This window comes from Chenopodium quinoa, unplaced genomic scaffold, assembly GCF_001683475.1.
Source record: "Chenopodium quinoa cultivar QQ74 unplaced genomic scaffold, ASM168347v1, whole genome shotgun sequence".
Lineage (NCBI taxonomy): Eukaryota > Viridiplantae > Streptophyta > Magnoliopsida > Caryophyllales > Amaranthaceae > Chenopodium > Chenopodium quinoa.
In genome coordinates, this window is record NW_018742393.1 from 904,009 (window position 1) to 921,615 (window position 17,607).

Below are 17,607 nucleotides of genomic sequence, written 5' to 3' on the forward strand. Positions count from 1 at the left end.
TTGGTGCTTGGCATATCACAAGCAATTTAGCTAAAACATTTATGGCCTAGAAATGCCACGTCAAATAAACTAAATACAGTATATACTACACATAGCTAAAATATCTAACGTGCTCAAATATAATTGATTCAAATTACCGACAATATTGGCCATGGATTATCCAGTAATTTTTTCAGCAGTGGCATAGAATTTACCGAGGCCTGAAAGTTGTTTAATGATCCAACAGCTCGGCCACCAGCCATCAAACATAGCAAAACCAAGGCCAGTCAGATGACTCAACCCATCAACAATCGAATTCATGTTGAGCCACAAAATTCATAGTATAAATCAACAAGAAAGATTATGAAAAAAAAAAAAAAAAAAAAAAAAAAAAAAAAAAAAGGAGAAAGAGAGAGAAGAAGAAGAAGGCGATTGCATTTGCATTACCATTTTCTTCATATCCAAATACACTGTTAAAATTCTTTGTTTGGTGCCAAAAATAGAGTACATTCTATCTCTAGGGTTTAGGGACATAGATCATATTCCAAAGAATGATGAATATATTGTGTATACTAATTTAATGGTGACTATCATCTATATGAACTCAACCTACGACAAACTAAGCATATTGTAGCTCCAGTTCACTCGATTCATATGGGGGAGGCATGAGATCATCCACATTTGCAAATAAATCTCCACGGCTGGGTAGCACCCTAGCAGCAGGTGAATCAAGGACGTAGTCTGGAATAATAGGCAATGTCTCCTCAAGGACCTGTTTAACTGTCTGCAAAGATTCAATAATGAGTGAGGATACCACAGATGCAGCAAAATGGTTGTCGAAAAATGTACACTTCTTGTGATGATGGAGAAAGCCATAATAGCTCTACATCTCCCACACCATAGAGAGAGAAACATTTCCTAAAAAGATTTTCCAGTAAGCAACAGATAAGCAAATGAATTTCAATGACAGGCGTACCGTGCAATGGAAAAATGCAGCATCCACATTGCGCTTCCAGACAGCATTTCTAGGCTCAGAATGAAAAAGGTTCAACAAAGGCTGTTTCACACAAATAAACAGGAGAAAAACACAGTTCAGGGGATGAAGGACAATATTATATACTACGAATATATGAAGTATATAAATGGAGACAAAGTGCTAATATCTAAAAGAAATTGAAGCAAAGCCCTATTTATTCCTCGAAGGCAATCAGTCTGATAAGGAAATAAAAAATGCTATGATTTTTGCAATTTGATTAGTTATAACCAAAGTCCAAACTCTTGAAAAATGTTTTTTGTTAAATAAGATATCAAAAAATTGAAAAAGAGTCCAGCTATAGGGGTTCCATTAAAAAATGAAAATCAGTAGCATTCTACCCTTGTTTGCTCCTTGAACAATAGGCACATCTCAAATCAGGGAAGTTCAAATAGGATTGAGCCAAAGGCGATTAAATAAAATAAATACTCTAATAATTTTTTACCTTGACCAAATCCCGAACATTTGGTCTGTTATTGCCATGTTTGCCAAGCGCGGAATCTGCATACTCTTGATACTCCTTCAAAACCTACAACAAAAGTGATCAGCAAAATAAATGGCCAAGATATCAAAGACATTGTCAATCACAACGATGCAGACTCAATCTATAAGGCTAACCAGTAATCACTAACTGCTAACCTGACGACGCGTAAGATCGGAGGGAGGATCACCATAGACTTCAGTGTCAACATCTCTCAACAATTGCCAAGTACTGCAACATTGACATAGTTTTCAGAAAAACAGCCAATAGCAAATACATGTAAAAACTGTAATAAAGCAAATTATTAAGCAAAGTGCCACCAAGTTTTTGCAATGCAATTTTCAAGATAATTCGTGAAATGGGGAAATACCATAACCTGAGAGAAAATAAACTAGGATTCTTGCCTCTGTACAAGGACCAGATACAGAGACAAACTATACACTGATTTTTATAGTTCAAGCCGTAATACATCGTTCAAAGAAGTTAAATTAGCCCTTACCAAGTTACGAAGCTCTTTAACTAACCCTTATCAAGCTCTTTTACTCAGAGGAAGATAGGAAAAATATAAGAAAACAAACACCTTTGCCAGGAAAAGAGAGAAACAAGAAGGCCGGTTCCTCATCAGATTTCTATCAGTAGGTCTATCTATCTATGATGATGCAATTAATACTCCACCAAGGCACCAATCTCTCAAAGCTCATCATCTAATCATTTAGAGTTTTACCTTCCCTTGTTATGTCCAATTCATTAAAATTAAGATTGACTTTCATATAAAAGTAAAGGTCCAAGTTAAAATGTAAAAATCAAAGAAATAAATTTGACTACCCAACAAAGTATGGAAAAAAAAAACATGCCTAGAAGTCCCACGGTCCACTCCCACCATAGGAAATTCTACATTACATATATAAACCCATCAATTATCATAGAACCAGAACAATTGCAAGATATACATTGTGTGGTATACAGGTATACTGTTATGGCAAGAAGCTGAATATCACAAAGTTGACTAAAGGAAAAACTCCAAACCTAGCATCAAAATGATTCAACACAATCAATCAGTACTCCAGGATATACTCACTTATTGTAGGCAGCACGCCCAACCATTACCCCATGAGCTCCTTTTTTCAATGCTCCGTTCACCTTTGGACCAGATAAAAAGACATAAGGAGGAAAAAAAAATATGTTAGGTTCCAGATATCACAATCACCAACAAAAGAGAGACACAAAATCATAAAGACTGCACAACAGACGAAAGATGATAAAACCACAAACATAAACACAAAAACTGCAGCTATACTGTTTAGCTCACAAGACCCATTTGGCATAGCCAGTTGCTTATAGCTACAAGCCACACAAGTAAATGGTCACAGCCCATTTATTGAAATGCTACATTGAAGGCATAATCTCTATTTTTATAGCTTTCACAAGTGCTCGGTAGAGTATACCACAGGGCTTTGTCATCAACTAAGAAATAACATGTACAGAACCCCACAGAAGTTGACCTATACATTGCTTCCACGGATAAACTAAAGCAAACTACTTTACTGAAAAAAATTCCAGCCAAATTAAAGCATGTTGGGCCATTCTTCATATAAACTAAGGGTGCATAACTGCGAGTGATATATCATGAAAAGATGGCAACATTCATAACTAGAATAGGTTGTGAAGGTAGGTCACAGATAATGTGAACCGGTGCAAAGGTGTCAATACAGGACAACAAATGGGGATAAGCTGTCAGGCAATGTAAAATAAAAGGCATTGTTGATATGATAATACTTAACTCCGCACCCCCCCCCCCCCACCCACCCACAAAAAAAAAAAAAAAAAAAAAAAAAAAAAAAAAAAAAAAAAGCCTACCACAGCTAGACAGTGAAAGATCAGAATAAGCGTAATGATCAGAGAACTACTAAAGGGGCTAGACAAAAGTTTTACCTCTTCAATTGAATTTATGCCTCCATTTATTGTAAACTTCAAGTCTGGAAAGTCACGTACTAGAGCATAGTAGAATTCATATCTGTGTAACAAACATTGAATTACCCCATCAGTCATCAGTTCAAGTGCACAGCACTATCAAATACAGCTCTAATTCAAATAGGTCTCCTCTGACCATTAACTTCAACCTAAATTAGTCTAGCTTCTAGCCGAGAGGCAGTATTTGAAATACTATTACTTACCTGAGTGGTGGAATTGATCGATTTTCAGCAGGGCTAATGCCATTGAGAAGTGCTTTCCGCGAATGTATGATAAAGTGCTTGGTAGGAGACGTTGAAGATACTTTATAAATGAAATCACCTGAATAACAGGAATATTAGCAATTTGAAAAATTAATCAGAGGGCATCACAATAAAGTTTCACCAAACATTTATCAGACACCAAATGAAAGCCAACAAAATCTTCAAAATGACAACGAGAAAGCCAAATAGTAAAGATATAGTCCTTTTTCCAAAGCCACATAGAGTTACTACAAACAAAACCAGTCCCCAGAAACCATAAGGAAGAGAGGAGAGGAGGGCAGATAGAATGAGAGACCAAAGAAGTTGGACTACAATTCTACAAACAGAAAGCTCATTTTTTTATTATTTGGAAGACAAATGAGGCTTAAAGCAAATCACTCACATAGTTCATTATAAGAATCTTGATCATCAACACCAATGCGGCATTTGACAGTCACAGGAACATCTGTATTGGCAGCAATAACTGACATGGCCTCACCGACAAACTTTCCTTGCAAAGGCCAAAGAGTAATAACATTAGGGAATCCTCTACTAGCAAAAATTTGACGAAAAATAATCCTCTTTTGCAGTTCAGTAAGTCAGTAAAGATAGTTCCTTACCTTAGGATCAAGCATCAGGCGCACGCCAAAACATCCATGCCCAACAACCCTAGGGCTAGGGCATCCACAACTGAAAAAAAGAAAAAAAAGGTCACAGAATTTTGGTAAGACAAAGACCAACAGATACCAGCCAAAGAATGAAACTAATCAAAGAAAATCCTTTATATAAATAAAATAGAAAGAAGATATTGAGCACCAACTTTAAGTTAATTTCATCGTAGCCATAAGCGTTAGCAAGTTGGGTTGCTTTTGCAATGTTCTCCAAGTTATTCCCACCAATTTGAAGAGCTATAGGATGTTGCTCTGGAGTAAATTCCAAAAACCTGTCCTGGACATATAAAAAAAAATAAAATTATATTTGACCCAATCAATGCCCCAAAAAAGAGAAAATGTGCCTCAAAAAATTGTTCCATAGCCAAAATAATTCAGATTTTAGCGCTCAATATTTACTTGTAAAGAAACATACTCCCACACCTATATGTAAGTACGAAATATGCAAACCAGTAAAATGACACATTGCTAGAAAAGAAACCATCATTTCATATTTAATTACTGAAAATCAATCTCATATTACAACTTTAAGCATTGAAAGTAATTTGAACATAGAAGCACAAAGCATATACCATAGCACATAATTTCATTTTAAACGGAAGACCTCCTTCCAATCCTAATCGATCAAAAATAGATACACAGAAGACTAAGCTATAGTATCTAATAAAACCCAACTTTAAGGCACTGAACAGCATAGGATCTTCACTAACCAGATTACCCTTCTGATAAACAATAGTTTCTGCAGCAAGCATCTCCGTGTAAAGCCAAGCATTTTTTGATATGATTCGTGCTAGCACCCTATAGTGATTATCCGTCCACTCCATCATTGGTGCGACACTGGGAATCAAATCAGTAACATTAGAAATTCATGTCAATATGGAGTTATATTTGGTGAAGTTAATCAAATGATCCGAACCCTAAAGGAAGACGAAAACACACCTGAAGAGGGGAGGAGGGTATCGTGCCACAACCATTGGTGATTCCTTATGTAATGTGTGGCCTTGGCCACAACAGTATAATCTCTTTGATGTTGTTGAATTTCCAACTACTAAATTTGATGAAAATCGCGGCCGAGTTTGAGTGACTAAACAAAGTACAGGAGCACACGAAGTTACGAAACTATACCCTGCAGACCTCATCATGCCCTAATCAGATCACAGCCTCCATAAATATTATGTAGGAGTTCACTCAGATAACAAATATCATTAGCTACAACAAGAATATGAATTTTTTATAAAGGATTGTACATTACATGAGCATTTTAACATAAAAGTTACAAAACACATAATTTGTGAGCTCAAAATTAAATTATTAGATCCTTGAATCTAAATCTTTATATACCCACAGAAAAAAACTTCAGGAAATAAAAATCAAGACTTTGAATTATTACAAACCCATTTATCATAATTAACTAGAATAAGAGAAACACAATCACTTGAATTAATAGAACAACAAAATAAAACCTAACTCTCCTATAACTCTTAACAGAATGACCCACAAACTCTACAAAATGAAATGAACAGAATTATGAACTACTACAATAGAAAATTATAGCAAGAAAAAGGAAATTAAAAAAAGAAATTAGGGTTTTACTTGAAACTGAAGCAACGAACAAATTGAAGGCGTTTGAAATTGCAACAGCAGCAGTATTAAGGAGGGAGATGAAGACGAAGAGAACAGCACTCTACAATTTTGCGGGTTATATTTCTTTGTTTTTGGAAACTGAACAGAAATACTACAGTATGTAAATTGATCTTGTGGTTCTGCTTCTGTTCTACTTTGGGCTTCTTTTATCTAATCTAGTCTGGGTCAAAGCCCTTACATGATTTCAAATTTTCATATCCAATTCCTTTTTTTTTTTTTTTTTTTAATGTATGGAAATGAAATATTTTCATAGTTCCAAATTATATAAAAGTTTTTTTAAAAAAAAAAAGCCGCATGAAAGTTAACTTTACAAACAAGTGACTTTTAAAGAATTATCGGTACTTTTCGATGTAAAGTCAATATCCACAGTGAATTTATTCTAACTATCAATTACTCATAATGTCTAGAAATTGAGGTGAAAATAGTTTGGGTCTTTGGGATGCAACCTTCATACATCGTTACTAGAAGATATCCGTATTGTTTATTGGCTTTCAATAAAAGGTGTTAATCAAGCATATAGGTGTAATTTTTCAAGATTCACCTTTGGAGCTAATGGTGCATTCATTTCACTATATTTACACTTATAAAAATTTATCTAAACTTATTTTAGACAAACGTTGAAAGCCTTTCTGTATAAAGAACTGGGCTCTTATTTTAAAATGACTTATCTAATCTAAATTTGTCTGAATTTATTAACCAGATTTCTTCTAAAACAGGTGAAATTATATGAAGTCGTCATGAGTGATCTTGCCACGCATTAGAGTCGTTTGGTCCACTAAGCTGGAATGGATTGGTATAGATTATCATATTTGGGTAGTATGGATTCTATATCTCATACCAATCTAAAGTTGCTTTGTTTAATCATAGAATGGATTATCATACTTGAGTGGTAGTATGGATTATGAATCTTTGGGGGGATATGGGTATGAGATTCCAAGGGAATGGGGTAGAGTTAGAATCCCCGGGTATAAGATTCCATACTTAAATAACCCAACCAAACAAATAAAACCATAAAATTCATTTCAACCCATTCCAAGAAGTTCAACTAAACAGCCCCCTACCTAGACTAGGTATTTGGGTCGAGTCATTCAAAGTCGAGTCACACTAAGTTATTGAATTCACGCGAGTTGAAATTTAAATTGGATTTTTTTCGAATCAATCACGTCAGTTTTTAGCACTCTTTCGAACTTAAATGTTATTTTTATGAGGTCCTAGGTCCTGGCCCCTGATTGGCACCCAAAAAAACCCGGGTATGCTCATCATATTTTGTGGCAGAGAACCAACCATAACATTCATCATCTTCTTCTTCTATACCGCGCCTTATCAGTAAGCTTAAACCAAAAACTTCAATGGCTACTCTGAGCTTCAATCCTACCAACTTCAGAGACCAAACTACTTCAATTCCTTACAAACCCATCTCCAATTTCACTTCTTTTTCACAACCCACAAAAATTTCATGTACTTCAACTTCTCATACCATTTCAAACTCTTCCACCCTCAAAACCTCATCAAACTGCAAACGACGCCGTTTTCTGGTCAATTCAGTCTCTGAAAGCTCAATTGAAGAAGCTGAAACTATTGAAGATGTTATTGATGATGACCCGACTGCAGAAATGAGTTTTCTTGACCCGGGAACTGAACCCGAAAACATTACTGAATGGGAATTGGATTTTTGCTCTAGACCCATTCTTGATATCAGGGGTAAAAAGATATGGGAACTTGTTGTTTGTGATAATTCTTTATCTTTACAATACACAAAGTATTTCCCCAATAATGTTATTAATAGCATTACTTTGAAGAATGCCATTGTTACCATTTGTGATGAATTGGGTGTCCCTCTTCCTGAGAAAATTCGGTTTTTCAGGTCATTTTTTTTCTGATTCTTCAAGTTTTTATTGATTTTTAGTAAAAAAAAAATAATAATTAAGGGTTGGAAGTTAGAGTCTTATGGGGTGTGTTTCTTTAATTTGTGTTGTGAAATGATCTTACTGATTTTGGGTTGTATGTTGATTTGACTATTATTATGCAGGTCTCAGTTGCAGACCATTATAACCAAGGCATGCAAAGAGCTTGGAATTAAACCTATTCCAAGTAAAAGGGTAAAAACTGTTGTACTAGTATGATTTGATTTAGTTCTTTACACTTTTATGTTGCTATTGGTAGCTTCGAAACCGTGCAAAACAAAAATGGAACAACTAATTTGAGACCGGAGGTAGTATTAATTATTGATTTTAGTTTATTCACGTAATGATATTATGGATGGAGAACATGTCAAATTAAAGGGGAAATTCAGGCATGGATGTTAAAATTCCTTTACTGTGAATTGACGGAAAAGCATTTAGGATCTCTTTAAGCTTTCCTTGAAAGGAATTAGTGATCAGTAATTGGTATTTTCTGAATTTGTGTCATAAGGTTTGTGCTCTAAATTTTGACTTCATGGGAGCAATATGCTGTCTATTGGCAATATACTTTGGAAGCTTCCTGCTGTAATTGTTTCTAAGATCTTTCTCTGCTTAGTCTTTGAGTTCACTAGGTTCATAGTTGATGTTAATATCCGCCATTATTGCAGTGTTTATCGTTGCTTCTCTGGTTGGAAGAACGGTTTGAGACCATTTATACGCGCCATCCAGGCTTTCAGAAAGGAGCAAAGCCTCTTATGGTGTTAGATAACCCTTTTCCTACGGAACTCCCTGAGAATCTGTTCGGAGATAGATGGGCTTTTGTCCAATTGCCTTATTCAGGTATTCAATCCTAGAAGATGGCATTGTGTAATACTTCGTATCAGATTGTGAAATTTATATAATTGCATGTGATGATGGATAGTCGACTAATTATCCAAGTTTACTGTCTCAGCGGTGCGTGAGGAGGTGGAAACCTTGGAGAAGAAATTTGCATTTGGTGCTAGTTTAGATTTGGATTTGCTTGGTATTGATATTGATGATGACACACTAATTCCTGGTTTAGCTGTTGCGTCTTCACGTGCCAAACCTTTGGCAGGTATAAATCATCCCTTTGCTTAAACTTCATATTCAGGTCTAGTCATGTTGTGCTACAAAATTAGCTCAAGAAACTGCTTCTTTCCCTTGAATGCACTAAGTGAAACCGATGCATTAAGCAGCTTATTATAGGAACACCTTGAATGCACTAAGCGAGGATACCGATGAATTAAGCAGCTTATTATAGGAACACTTAAGTCATGCATTAAGCAGTTTCCCTACCTTGCTCTATTGAACTGTACACTCAGTGTCCATGCATGTAGGCATGTAGCAGTAACATCACTAACATTTATTAGTAGGGCTGCTTCATTTGGCTTCATATTTGAGAGAAAATGTGAACTTACCTGTTTTATGTGTTTATCTATCATTCCTTAACCCTAAACCCCTAATCCTTGTCGCTTCAGTAATACTTCTCTTAGAATGGTCATGAGCTGTAATGAATTATGCTTGTACTGTATAACTTAGTGTCACCGTGTTATAATCTTACTGCCTTTCAAAGATAGCTTCATAGCCTTTTGCCCTAGACCTGTCGTCAACCTACCCAATTCTCCACTGGATACTCCAACCTAATCTTATTTTTGTTCTAACTGCAGCTTGGATGAATGGATTGGAAGTTTGCTCCATTGAAGCTGATACTGCCCGGGCTTGCTTGCTCTTGTCTGTGGGAATTTCAACCCGATATATTTATGCTACATATAAGAAAACACCCGAGACAACACAAGAAACTGAGGCATGGGAAGCAACGAAGAAAGCTTGTGGAGGCTTGCATTTCCTTGCCATCCAAGAGGACCTTGACTCAGATGATTGTGTTGGGTTTTGGCTCCTCTTAGATTTGCCACCACCACCTGTATAATTCGCGCACATTAAACTTTGGGCAAGCTTGAGCAAGCGATAGGCAAATACCCATTCATTTTCTTGAACAAGAGCCTCTTTCTCTTTCAAAAAAAAGAAAAAGAGCCTCTTTCTTGTATATTCTATTGGTTAAGAATGGGCGACTTTGTAAGATATAAAGACTTAACACAGCGTTATGAGAAAGACAGCTTTTTTGTAGGATTTAGACTTGAATTTCACAAGATTTTGCTAAAAAAAAACACAGTATTACACTAATACTAATAACATACTTCGTGTAAACATTAGCAGCATCAACATTTCAACATTATTTGTGAGCATAGCAAGCATGATTTCATTAAACATGTCAAGATAATGCAACATGGCTACAAACTTGCCATGATACAAACTCCTTTCATCTTTTGCTAAGCATCTGAAAAAATAGGTGAACTATTATTAAAGGGTACAAATCAAGCTAACAACTTGTCAGCATAGCTACGATAAAGAAGGCTGTGTATTCCTAATCATTTACAACAAAGCTTAGAAACTGACTAAAACACAAGAAAATAGCAGTCTACACTAGTATTCAGATCAGACTTGTATCTAAACGCATCCTATTAAGGTTACATGAGGAAGCCAGTAAAACCTTCCCCCCACTGAGAGAAGCTACACATTCCAGGGTAGAGAAAAAACTATCATCTGCAACCTGGTGAGGCCCAGAATATCAAATTCACAGTAAAAGCCCTGAAGTCCAAGCAGTCGATGTACAATGACCCCAACTGAACAATTGGTGCAGAGAGATTTTATGGGCCTTCACCCACCTGCTAGCAAAACTGTGAGAACCTTCGGAGAACTCTGAACTGCAAAGACAATAGCTTGGCTTTAATCTATATGCTAGATCATCAAGATTTCAGTCTTTTTTGTTTCTGTGTTACAAATCTGATGCCTTGCTTTCCAAGTTCCACGGTCTTCGCCCTTCCATCATCAAGATCAACAGACAACATTGCTGTCCCCTCAATAACGTCACTGACAACTCCTTTATGCCTGATAAAGTAAAATTTATAACCAATTATAAAAATAACAGTAAACCAAGTATATCATGCATTCAGAAATAGAGTATTGACCAGTAAAGTATTAAAGTTCAATGAACTGAAAATATTGAAGTAACAAAGAACGAGAGAAAAACAATGAATCTAGCAACCAAAACCACACATTTCAAGCATGATCATGAAATGATTATCCAAGCATCAAGGACCAAAATATAACCAAATTCTTTATGCCTAGTATGAAGGAAGACTCACCAGGAATTATCAGATGACTGATGAACTTCTACTCTCTTTCCTATAGCATCTTTACCCAACTTCTTCAAAATCCAGTTAGCATCCATGATTTCATTCATTAAATTGTCATCTTGTGATTCTGTCACATCTTCCTGTTCATGATGTTTAGGCTTTTCTACCAAGGGTGATGGCCTCTTTCTCTTAGACCTTTGACCCTTCACAGAACCTCTCTCTTCCTCACTATTTGGAACCCATGAACTAGGATAAGGAGTCTTGAATTTGAGTCTAAGCAAAGGCCTGGAGTCCTTAAGTGAAGCATCTACAGCAGGTGGTGCTGGCTGGTTACTTTTATTTCTATCACCAGACATATCATGCCTGTTATCTGGATGCTTTCTCAAAGAAATCTTCTCAACCTTTGATACATTATTCTGTAGCCCTTCACTGTCAGCATGGCTTTTTTTTGATGGTGTGATATGTGTGCTCTCTAGACCAAACAATCCATTCGCTCTGTGAGATTGAGGACTAGAAGCTTCAGACTTGCCTTTACCAAGCTTTATTATGTTACGATCTCTTAGTTTTACTCCTCTTACATCATGAGAACCTTCAACTTTGTAACCTGCAAATTCCCATGAGTCAATAAAAAGTTCGTACTCATTCCAGATTAAGAACAATGATAGCCAAATGCATACCATCATCAGAGTTTGATGTGCCATCTAATCTTTCCGTTAGATTATCACCTGTCCTATGCTGACTCACTGCTTCATTCCCTCCTGAATCCAAAAAAAAGAGCTATAAGACCTAAAACGACTAAAAGACTGAAATTATGAATAGAAATCAATTGAGATTTAAAAAAATAAAATAAAATAAAGCAAACCAAATTTCAAGTTATATCACATGTCAGAACTCAGAACAATGGGTGGAACACAATTAAATTTTAGATGGCTACTTAGATACACAACAGTCAAAATCCTACCAGAAAAACATGAACACAGCTTATATACACAATTTGGAACAAACACGAAGCACCAAAATTCAAATCATATCATAAATCGCCATCTCTTAATAGATTTATTGTCCGAATACAAATCGCTAGATAATTGAATAGATAACGGTAAACGACTCTTTCTTCTAAAGGCAAAAATGCATCAGCAGAAAACAGATAACCAATGTCGAGCAACAACCATAATACAGCTGTATGCACTATGCAATACAAGACTTACCACTTAATGTCACCAAATCTTGCTCCCTCTGGTAGCTTGAAGAATCAGACCTCGGAGAGTTGGTTATGGTTTTATTTCGCCCTCCTAAATGTATAACCAGCTTAGTTCCCTTAATGGTCTTTGGTTTGTTGCCAAATTGCCCAACATCCTCGCTAACAGCAGTGTCATTAGGCTTCTTGCTCTTAATCTGTACAACTGTTGCTCTTCTGTCTGCATTGCTCCCCGCAACTTCATCCATAGATTTGTGCTTCAAAAACCCCTGTTCCTTATTCGAGAAATTTCCGTCATTTGGACTGAAACTTCCAGAAACTGGAGAAGAAAATAAATCTGGTCCATGTGGCTGTGACATCTCTTTATTGTTCCCCAATCTAGATCCAAACAACTGAGTCTCACTGTATTCTTCAGGCTTGACCTCCATTTTACCATCCAAAGACGTCTGGTATCCCTTTTTCTTCACATATTTTTTGCTGTACGGTTTCTTGCCAGATTCCTTGATCTTCTTAGGGGAAAAATCAGTCAAACTTTTCAAAGAGAATCTAGCGCGCCCATGTTCACCCTTCCCAGCACTCAGATCATTATCTTCATCATCAGAAAACGGCGAAATAGAAAATATTTCTTCCTGAGTCGGCAAACCAGCAGCTGCCCTTAAACTTGCTATTAGATCACGATCTGCCTCGTCTCTTCTCCTCCACAACTCTTGCACAGCATCTTCAAGACCCCTCACCTGCAAATAATGAGAGCAAGAGAAGGAAATGAGAGTTAAATCAAAAGTAAATTATAGTGGTAGAAGTAGTAATAGGAAAACCTTCTCTAAGCATACCTGGTAGCACTCGCCACGACATGTTGGGCATGTGTATGGAAGATTTCCATCTATTTGAAACTGCAAATATCTCTCATCACTGTGTGTATAATAGCATCACAATTAAGATATGTCATTAAAAGTTGAAGCACCAAACTTAATTTCACTATAGAATGATGACAAAAATAATTTTAAAAAAAAAAAGTAATTAACCTGATTCCATCACATTCAATGTGCACCCAGCGCTGGCAAATATCACAGCAAACCATAGGTGTTGCCTCTGAATCCCTGTAGACCTACATAATTTTAAGGTTAAATCAGTCAATTATCACTGATGCATGTAAGACAATACAGTGAATAAAGTTGACAAGGCCTCAACTATGGTCAAACACCAAGCAGAAGCAGTGAAAATTGGGTGCCTCTGTGTGTGAGTGTGTGCAGACCCTCAGTTGGGAGGGGGGTGGGGGGGTTACAGCAAAGAAGAAAAGCATTGGATCCACATGATTAAAAATCTTCATTTCAACTGATGGGGGAAGGAATGTTCTAAATGAAAGTCAAACAACACCAGCCTAAAACTACTTAAGTTTCTGTGGGGCATTAGATGCTGGTATGACTAAAACAGCCAGCATCGAATTTCAAGATGAATCCAAGGCATAGCATGACACGTTCATATAATCTTATACAAAACAGAATTATATATACCTTCAGGCAAGCAGGACAATAATTGCCTTTGGTAAACAATCTCCCACAAGCATCGCAGCAAGTATATCCTAAAAACCACCTGCAGTGTCCAAAACAAGGTAAAAAAAAAAATGATAAAATAAAAAAAGTATACATGATACAACAATTAAAACAATAGTAAGTGCAACAATTAACATTCAAATTACTGCTAGTCAACATATGCATAACAGCATTCCAAACACAGACCACTATTGCCCATGTAGATCTTACTATCCATAATGGAGAAATAAGCACACACACACAAACCTTTCCTAGAACTATATGAACAAGACATGAATAAGACGCTAGATGATGAGTGCATTTTAATACCAGAAATTTTCTTCAGAAATTACAGCCAAAAATTCCAAATGCTAATTCCATACAAAAAGTGTCTCAATTATACATGTCAATCATCAAAAGCTGTAACCAGCATCTTTAAAGCATAATGCAGCCAGGCATCACCAATCTAATATGAGAGCCAAGAACTTCAACAAATACCTTACACTCAGACCATTTCCTGGAACATTTGATCCGCAGCTGTGGCATTTTGTATGCTTGGGGCAAAGGTAAGGTCCAGAACTAACATTCTGCACCAGCAAAGATATATTAAGGTCCAATAATGTGCACAGTGTAACAAACTAAAAACAGAAAAGGAAAACAAAGACAACCTTATGCGGAGGCTGCATACAATAACAATGGAAGGCACCATCACACCTCTTGCAAAATTTAAACTTGTTTGGCTCTCCAGTTCTACGACAAACCTGGAAGGCAAATGAGATAAGAAAAAGACACCCATTGTCAAACAAACAAGCAAACCAAACGCTGAAGTACCAATTTGCACCAACACTATATAAACTAATTATCAGCAGACAAAAGTTTAAGTATTCCTAAAAAGAGAAGCTAAAAAATTAAAGATGCCTTCAATGAAAAATACATAGGGCCTAGGGAGTGTATTGATACTAAGGAACCATTAAAAGATTGGAAATGCCATAATCAATTCCTCCACATGCTGAATATGAAACTAACCTTTCTATAAAGATAATAAATAAATAAGATAAGATAAATAAGTTCAATGATATGCAAAGCACTAATCACAATTTTAAAAATAATATATTGAATGATATGCTCAAAGAATTATGTTATCATCCAAAATATATACATATAGCCTAACACTTCAAATAAAGTGAGAAAACTAAGAACACATAAGAAATGGCTATGAATGACTGGCACCATTTTTTCAACAAAATATAAATTTTTCAGAAATTTTAATAATAAACAATAAAAAAAATATTAATGGCCAAAGGTGTGTCTGGCTACTATTGCTGCTGCATTTGCTGAATAGGCCCCAATTATTGAAAAGAGAAGAGGCCATGTAGCTGGGTTCATGAATCTAGAAAATTTCGTATAATTACACTTGAAAGCCCTTGAAGTGGATTTAAAATACTAAAATCTTTTATTTATAGGTCAAATCGTTATAATGGACCGTGAATCTAGATAGTATATTTTGAAGAAACTAAAGCAGTTTATGATACACACATAGCACTAAAGTGAATAGTTTTTAACATAATTTTGTTTGAAGAGTGAAAACCATACTGTGATTCTAAATTCAAAAAGTTACAGCCAGCAAGTGCAACTCACAAAAATGAGAACTTATAGACCACAAGAAGTTATATCCTACAATATAAACCATGGACTTAAGCAAGATATTGCAGCACATGATTACCTCACATGTACGGCATGAGGGGCATGTCCATGAACTCCAATGAAACAGATCTGCAGAGAGAAACATAACTCAGAAGGGGAATGTAAGATTGTAGCAAGACCAAGAACCCTAGCAACTGAACAAACCTCTATGTTGAGACCAAGTTTTTAAGCAACTCCTGTGATATTTTTTCCCACAATTACTGCATGGATGCATCTTCTTAGCTCTTTCACTCCCTTCATTTTCACCGGAGAAGCACAGTCGACACATCACATTCACATTAGAAGAACCCTGCTCCTCTACGCCAGAATCTTTGGTGACATCCTGAGAATAGCAGCAGATAAACTAGCTTAGCTATATGCAATATATAAGAAAGAAAGTAACAGGAGCATAGTCCCCAGAGTCTCAAATAATATGATCCATTTAAGAAAGCTCATGATTGCCAATCCCAAGGTTGGGACAAGATTCAAGGTTTATAATACAAGGTTCATCTGACGACATATAATACCTGTTTCCTACTCTAACAAATTGACATTTTGATATTCTAACAAATCTTCACTAGTCATTCATCAATTGCAAAATAAGTCCACATGTTAAAAGAAATACCATAAATGACCACATAATTCTCATTGATAGCCAAAAACATGAATCACTTATTCATTATCATCACCTTAAAACACTCCATTTTGAATCTTTGCTATAAAAAAAGTCATTACCTTAAATTTATCCTACTCTCCTCCTGTCCATAACCCAACCCCCCCTCCCCCCCCCCCCCAAAAAAAAAAAAAAAAAACAAAAAAACCCGGATCCCTTGCATGTTGCAATGGTAGAACCTGCAGTATGATCACTTACAAAGCTACCACATACTTCCAAAACAAAAGCTATTCCGCAATCTAAACTCCTTCTTTTAAAAGCAAAGTCACAAGCTTTTCCCAATTAGGGGTAGAATTAGACGACCAATAACACCCTCCAATCAAAACATCATTCCACATAACCAATTTTCATTATTCCACATTACATGCTACTCACAAAATCAATACATTATTACTTGTCAATTTACAACACAAATGCAATTACAATTAACAATCTTTAGCACAACATCAAATAGCAAACACCTCTTTAATCAATCAAACAGATCCAAACAAGTCAATGCACAATCACAAACCCCAATTAACTCCAAAAACCACAAAAACCCCCAATTCCAAAAACAAAAAAATCGACAAAAACAAGAAAAACGAACCCTCACCACCAAAGCACCGGATTCAAAGCGGCGGGCAAAATCCTCAGCCGCCAAAGAAGCAACAGCAGCCTTCTTTTGCAACGCAACCCTTTTAGTCTGAGCAGACAGCAACTCCTCAGCATCATCCCCATGAACAAGAGCAGCAACAGGCGGCGGAGGAGGCGGCGGAACAACCTTGGGAACCGGAACTTGAACCGTAGCACCTTGCTTAACCCTAATAATCCATGGATCCTTGAGAAAATCGTTCAACCTCGAAATTCCACCCTCGAAATCAGCAATTCCAGAATTAATCTGCGGAAACCCTAACGCGCAGAAACAAATTCGCTTGCTGAAAGAGGAGAATGAACGAAAGAAGAAGAAGACGAGGTTAGTAAGCAAGAAAAGTGAAATTAAAATCGGAATGAATTCAAAAAAAAAAAAAGGAAAAAAAAGAGAGGGAATAAATAAAAACAACTAAAACAAAGAGGAGAGTGTAATACTAGTTTACCATGTAATTGGGCAAGCGACGTGAAATGCCATATTATGATGAGAGAGAGATGAACCCAATTCTTTTTGATTTTTGATGGGGGTGCGCTACCTCACTTCTCAGACCTCTCCTTTTTTTTTCTTTTTTTTTTTTTCCTCTCTCTCCTAAGTTTTTATGAGAAATACAGGCTTCTTCCTTCCCCTATTTTACCACTTCCCCCACCTTGTTTTTTGTTTTGGACAATTCTACCCCTATTCTACATGTTAACTTGTCTCTCTTGTTAGTTGTTAAGTGTATATTTTTTTGCTACCTTAGAACATTGATACCTTAACGTG

General features: G+C 36.2%; 3 protein-coding genes across 7 annotated transcripts; 1 reads left to right on the forward strand and 2 right to left on the reverse strand.

Annotated features, from left to right (window-relative positions):
- Window positions 1-392: 392 nt before the first annotated feature.
- On the reverse strand, window positions 393-6,172 carry LOC110702669 (tRNA-dihydrouridine(20/20a) synthase-like). 4 transcript variants are annotated; one of them, XM_021880433.1, is made up of 13 exons: window positions 5,971-6,172; window positions 5,317-5,461; window positions 5,088-5,214; window positions 4,527-4,654; window positions 4,327-4,396; window positions 4,110-4,212; window positions 3,668-3,785; window positions 3,426-3,507; window positions 2,572-2,633; window positions 1,652-1,724; window positions 1,458-1,541; window positions 956-1,036; window positions 393-763 (listed from the first exon to the last, which is right to left on the reverse strand). In XM_021880433.1, the coding sequence occupies exons 2-13, from the start codon at window positions 5,349-5,351 to the stop codon at window positions 599-601; spliced, it is 1,128 nt and encodes a 375-aa protein (XP_021736125.1). In that variant the 5' UTR covers window positions 5,352-5,461; window positions 5,971-6,172; the 3' UTR covers window positions 393-598. The 4 variants fall into 4 exon arrangements, with proteins under 4 accessions (XP_021736125.1, XP_021736132.1, XP_021736117.1 ...); XM_021880440.1 differs by having other exon boundaries at window positions 5,317-5,503; XM_021880425.1 differs by having other exon boundaries at window positions 5,317-5,522.
- A 1,044-nt stretch (window positions 6,173-7,216) lies between these two features.
- Window positions 7,217-10,068, forward strand: LOC110702715 (protein TAB2 homolog, chloroplastic-like). The gene is made up of 5 exons (XM_021880471.1): window positions 7,217-7,885; window positions 8,051-8,120; window positions 8,591-8,762; window positions 8,875-9,018; window positions 9,611-10,068. The coding sequence occupies exons 1-5, from the start codon at window positions 7,371-7,373 to the stop codon at window positions 9,868-9,870; spliced, it is 1,161 nt and encodes a 386-aa protein (XP_021736163.1). The 5' UTR covers window positions 7,217-7,370; the 3' UTR covers window positions 9,871-10,068.
- Window positions 10,069-10,176: 108 nt separating this feature from the next.
- On the reverse strand, window positions 10,177-17,516 carry LOC110702701. 2 transcript variants are annotated; one of them, XM_021880458.1, is made up of 13 exons: window positions 17,294-17,516; window positions 16,807-17,134; window positions 15,713-15,890; window positions 15,588-15,637; window positions 14,533-14,625; window positions 14,363-14,451; window positions 13,847-13,925; window positions 13,358-13,440; window positions 13,166-13,244; window positions 12,346-13,069; window positions 11,815-11,895; window positions 11,147-11,741; window positions 10,177-10,889 (listed from the first exon to the last, which is right to left on the reverse strand). In XM_021880458.1, exons 1-13 carry the CDS (start codon window positions 17,323-17,325, stop codon window positions 10,748-10,750), a joined length of 2,553 nt encoding a protein of 850 aa, XP_021736150.1. In that variant the 5' UTR covers window positions 17,326-17,516; the 3' UTR covers window positions 10,177-10,747. The 2 variants fall into 2 exon arrangements, with proteins under 2 accessions (XP_021736150.1, XP_021736155.1); XM_021880463.1 differs by having other exon boundaries at window positions 10,748-10,889; window positions 16,813-17,134; window positions 17,294-17,513.
- Between the last annotated feature and the right edge of the window lie 91 nt (window positions 17,517-17,607).

Bases quoted from the DNA above. Each gene is read 5' to 3' on its own strand.
- LOC110702669 (XM_021880425.1), bottom strand. From the start codon at position 5,519: ATGATGAGGTCTGCAGGGTATAGTTTCGTAACTTCGTGTGCTCCTGTA. The intron at 3,786-4,109 runs GTGAGTGATTTG...CCTGTTATTCAG, and splicing joins AGATTCTTATAATGAACTAT to GTGATTTCATTTATAAAGTA. The intron at 1,725-2,571 runs GTGAGTATATCC...TCAATGTTGCAG, and splicing joins GGGCGTGCTGCCTACAATAA to TACTTGGCAATTGTTGAGAG.
- LOC110702715 (XM_021880471.1), top strand. From the start codon at position 7,371: ATGGCTACTCTGAGCTTCAATCCTACCAACTTCAGAGACCAAACTACT. The intron at 8,121-8,590 runs GTAAAAACTGTT...CCATTATTGCAG, and splicing joins AACCTATTCCAAGTAAAAGG to TGTTTATCGTTGCTTCTCTG. The intron at 9,019-9,610 runs GTATAAATCATC...TTCTAACTGCAG, and splicing joins ACGTGCCAAACCTTTGGCAG to CTTGGATGAATGGATTGGAA.
- LOC110702701 (XM_021880458.1), bottom strand. From the start codon at position 17,325: ATGGCATTTCACGTCGCTTGCCCAATTACATG. The intron at 17,135-17,293 runs GTAAACTAGTAT...CTCCTCTTTCAG, and splicing joins GTCGCTTGCCCAATTACATG to CAAGCGAATTTGTTTCTGCG. The intron at 10,890-11,146 runs GTGAGTCTTCCT...TTACTTTATCAG, and splicing joins CAGTCATCTGATAATTCCTG to GCATAAAGGAGTTGTCAGTG.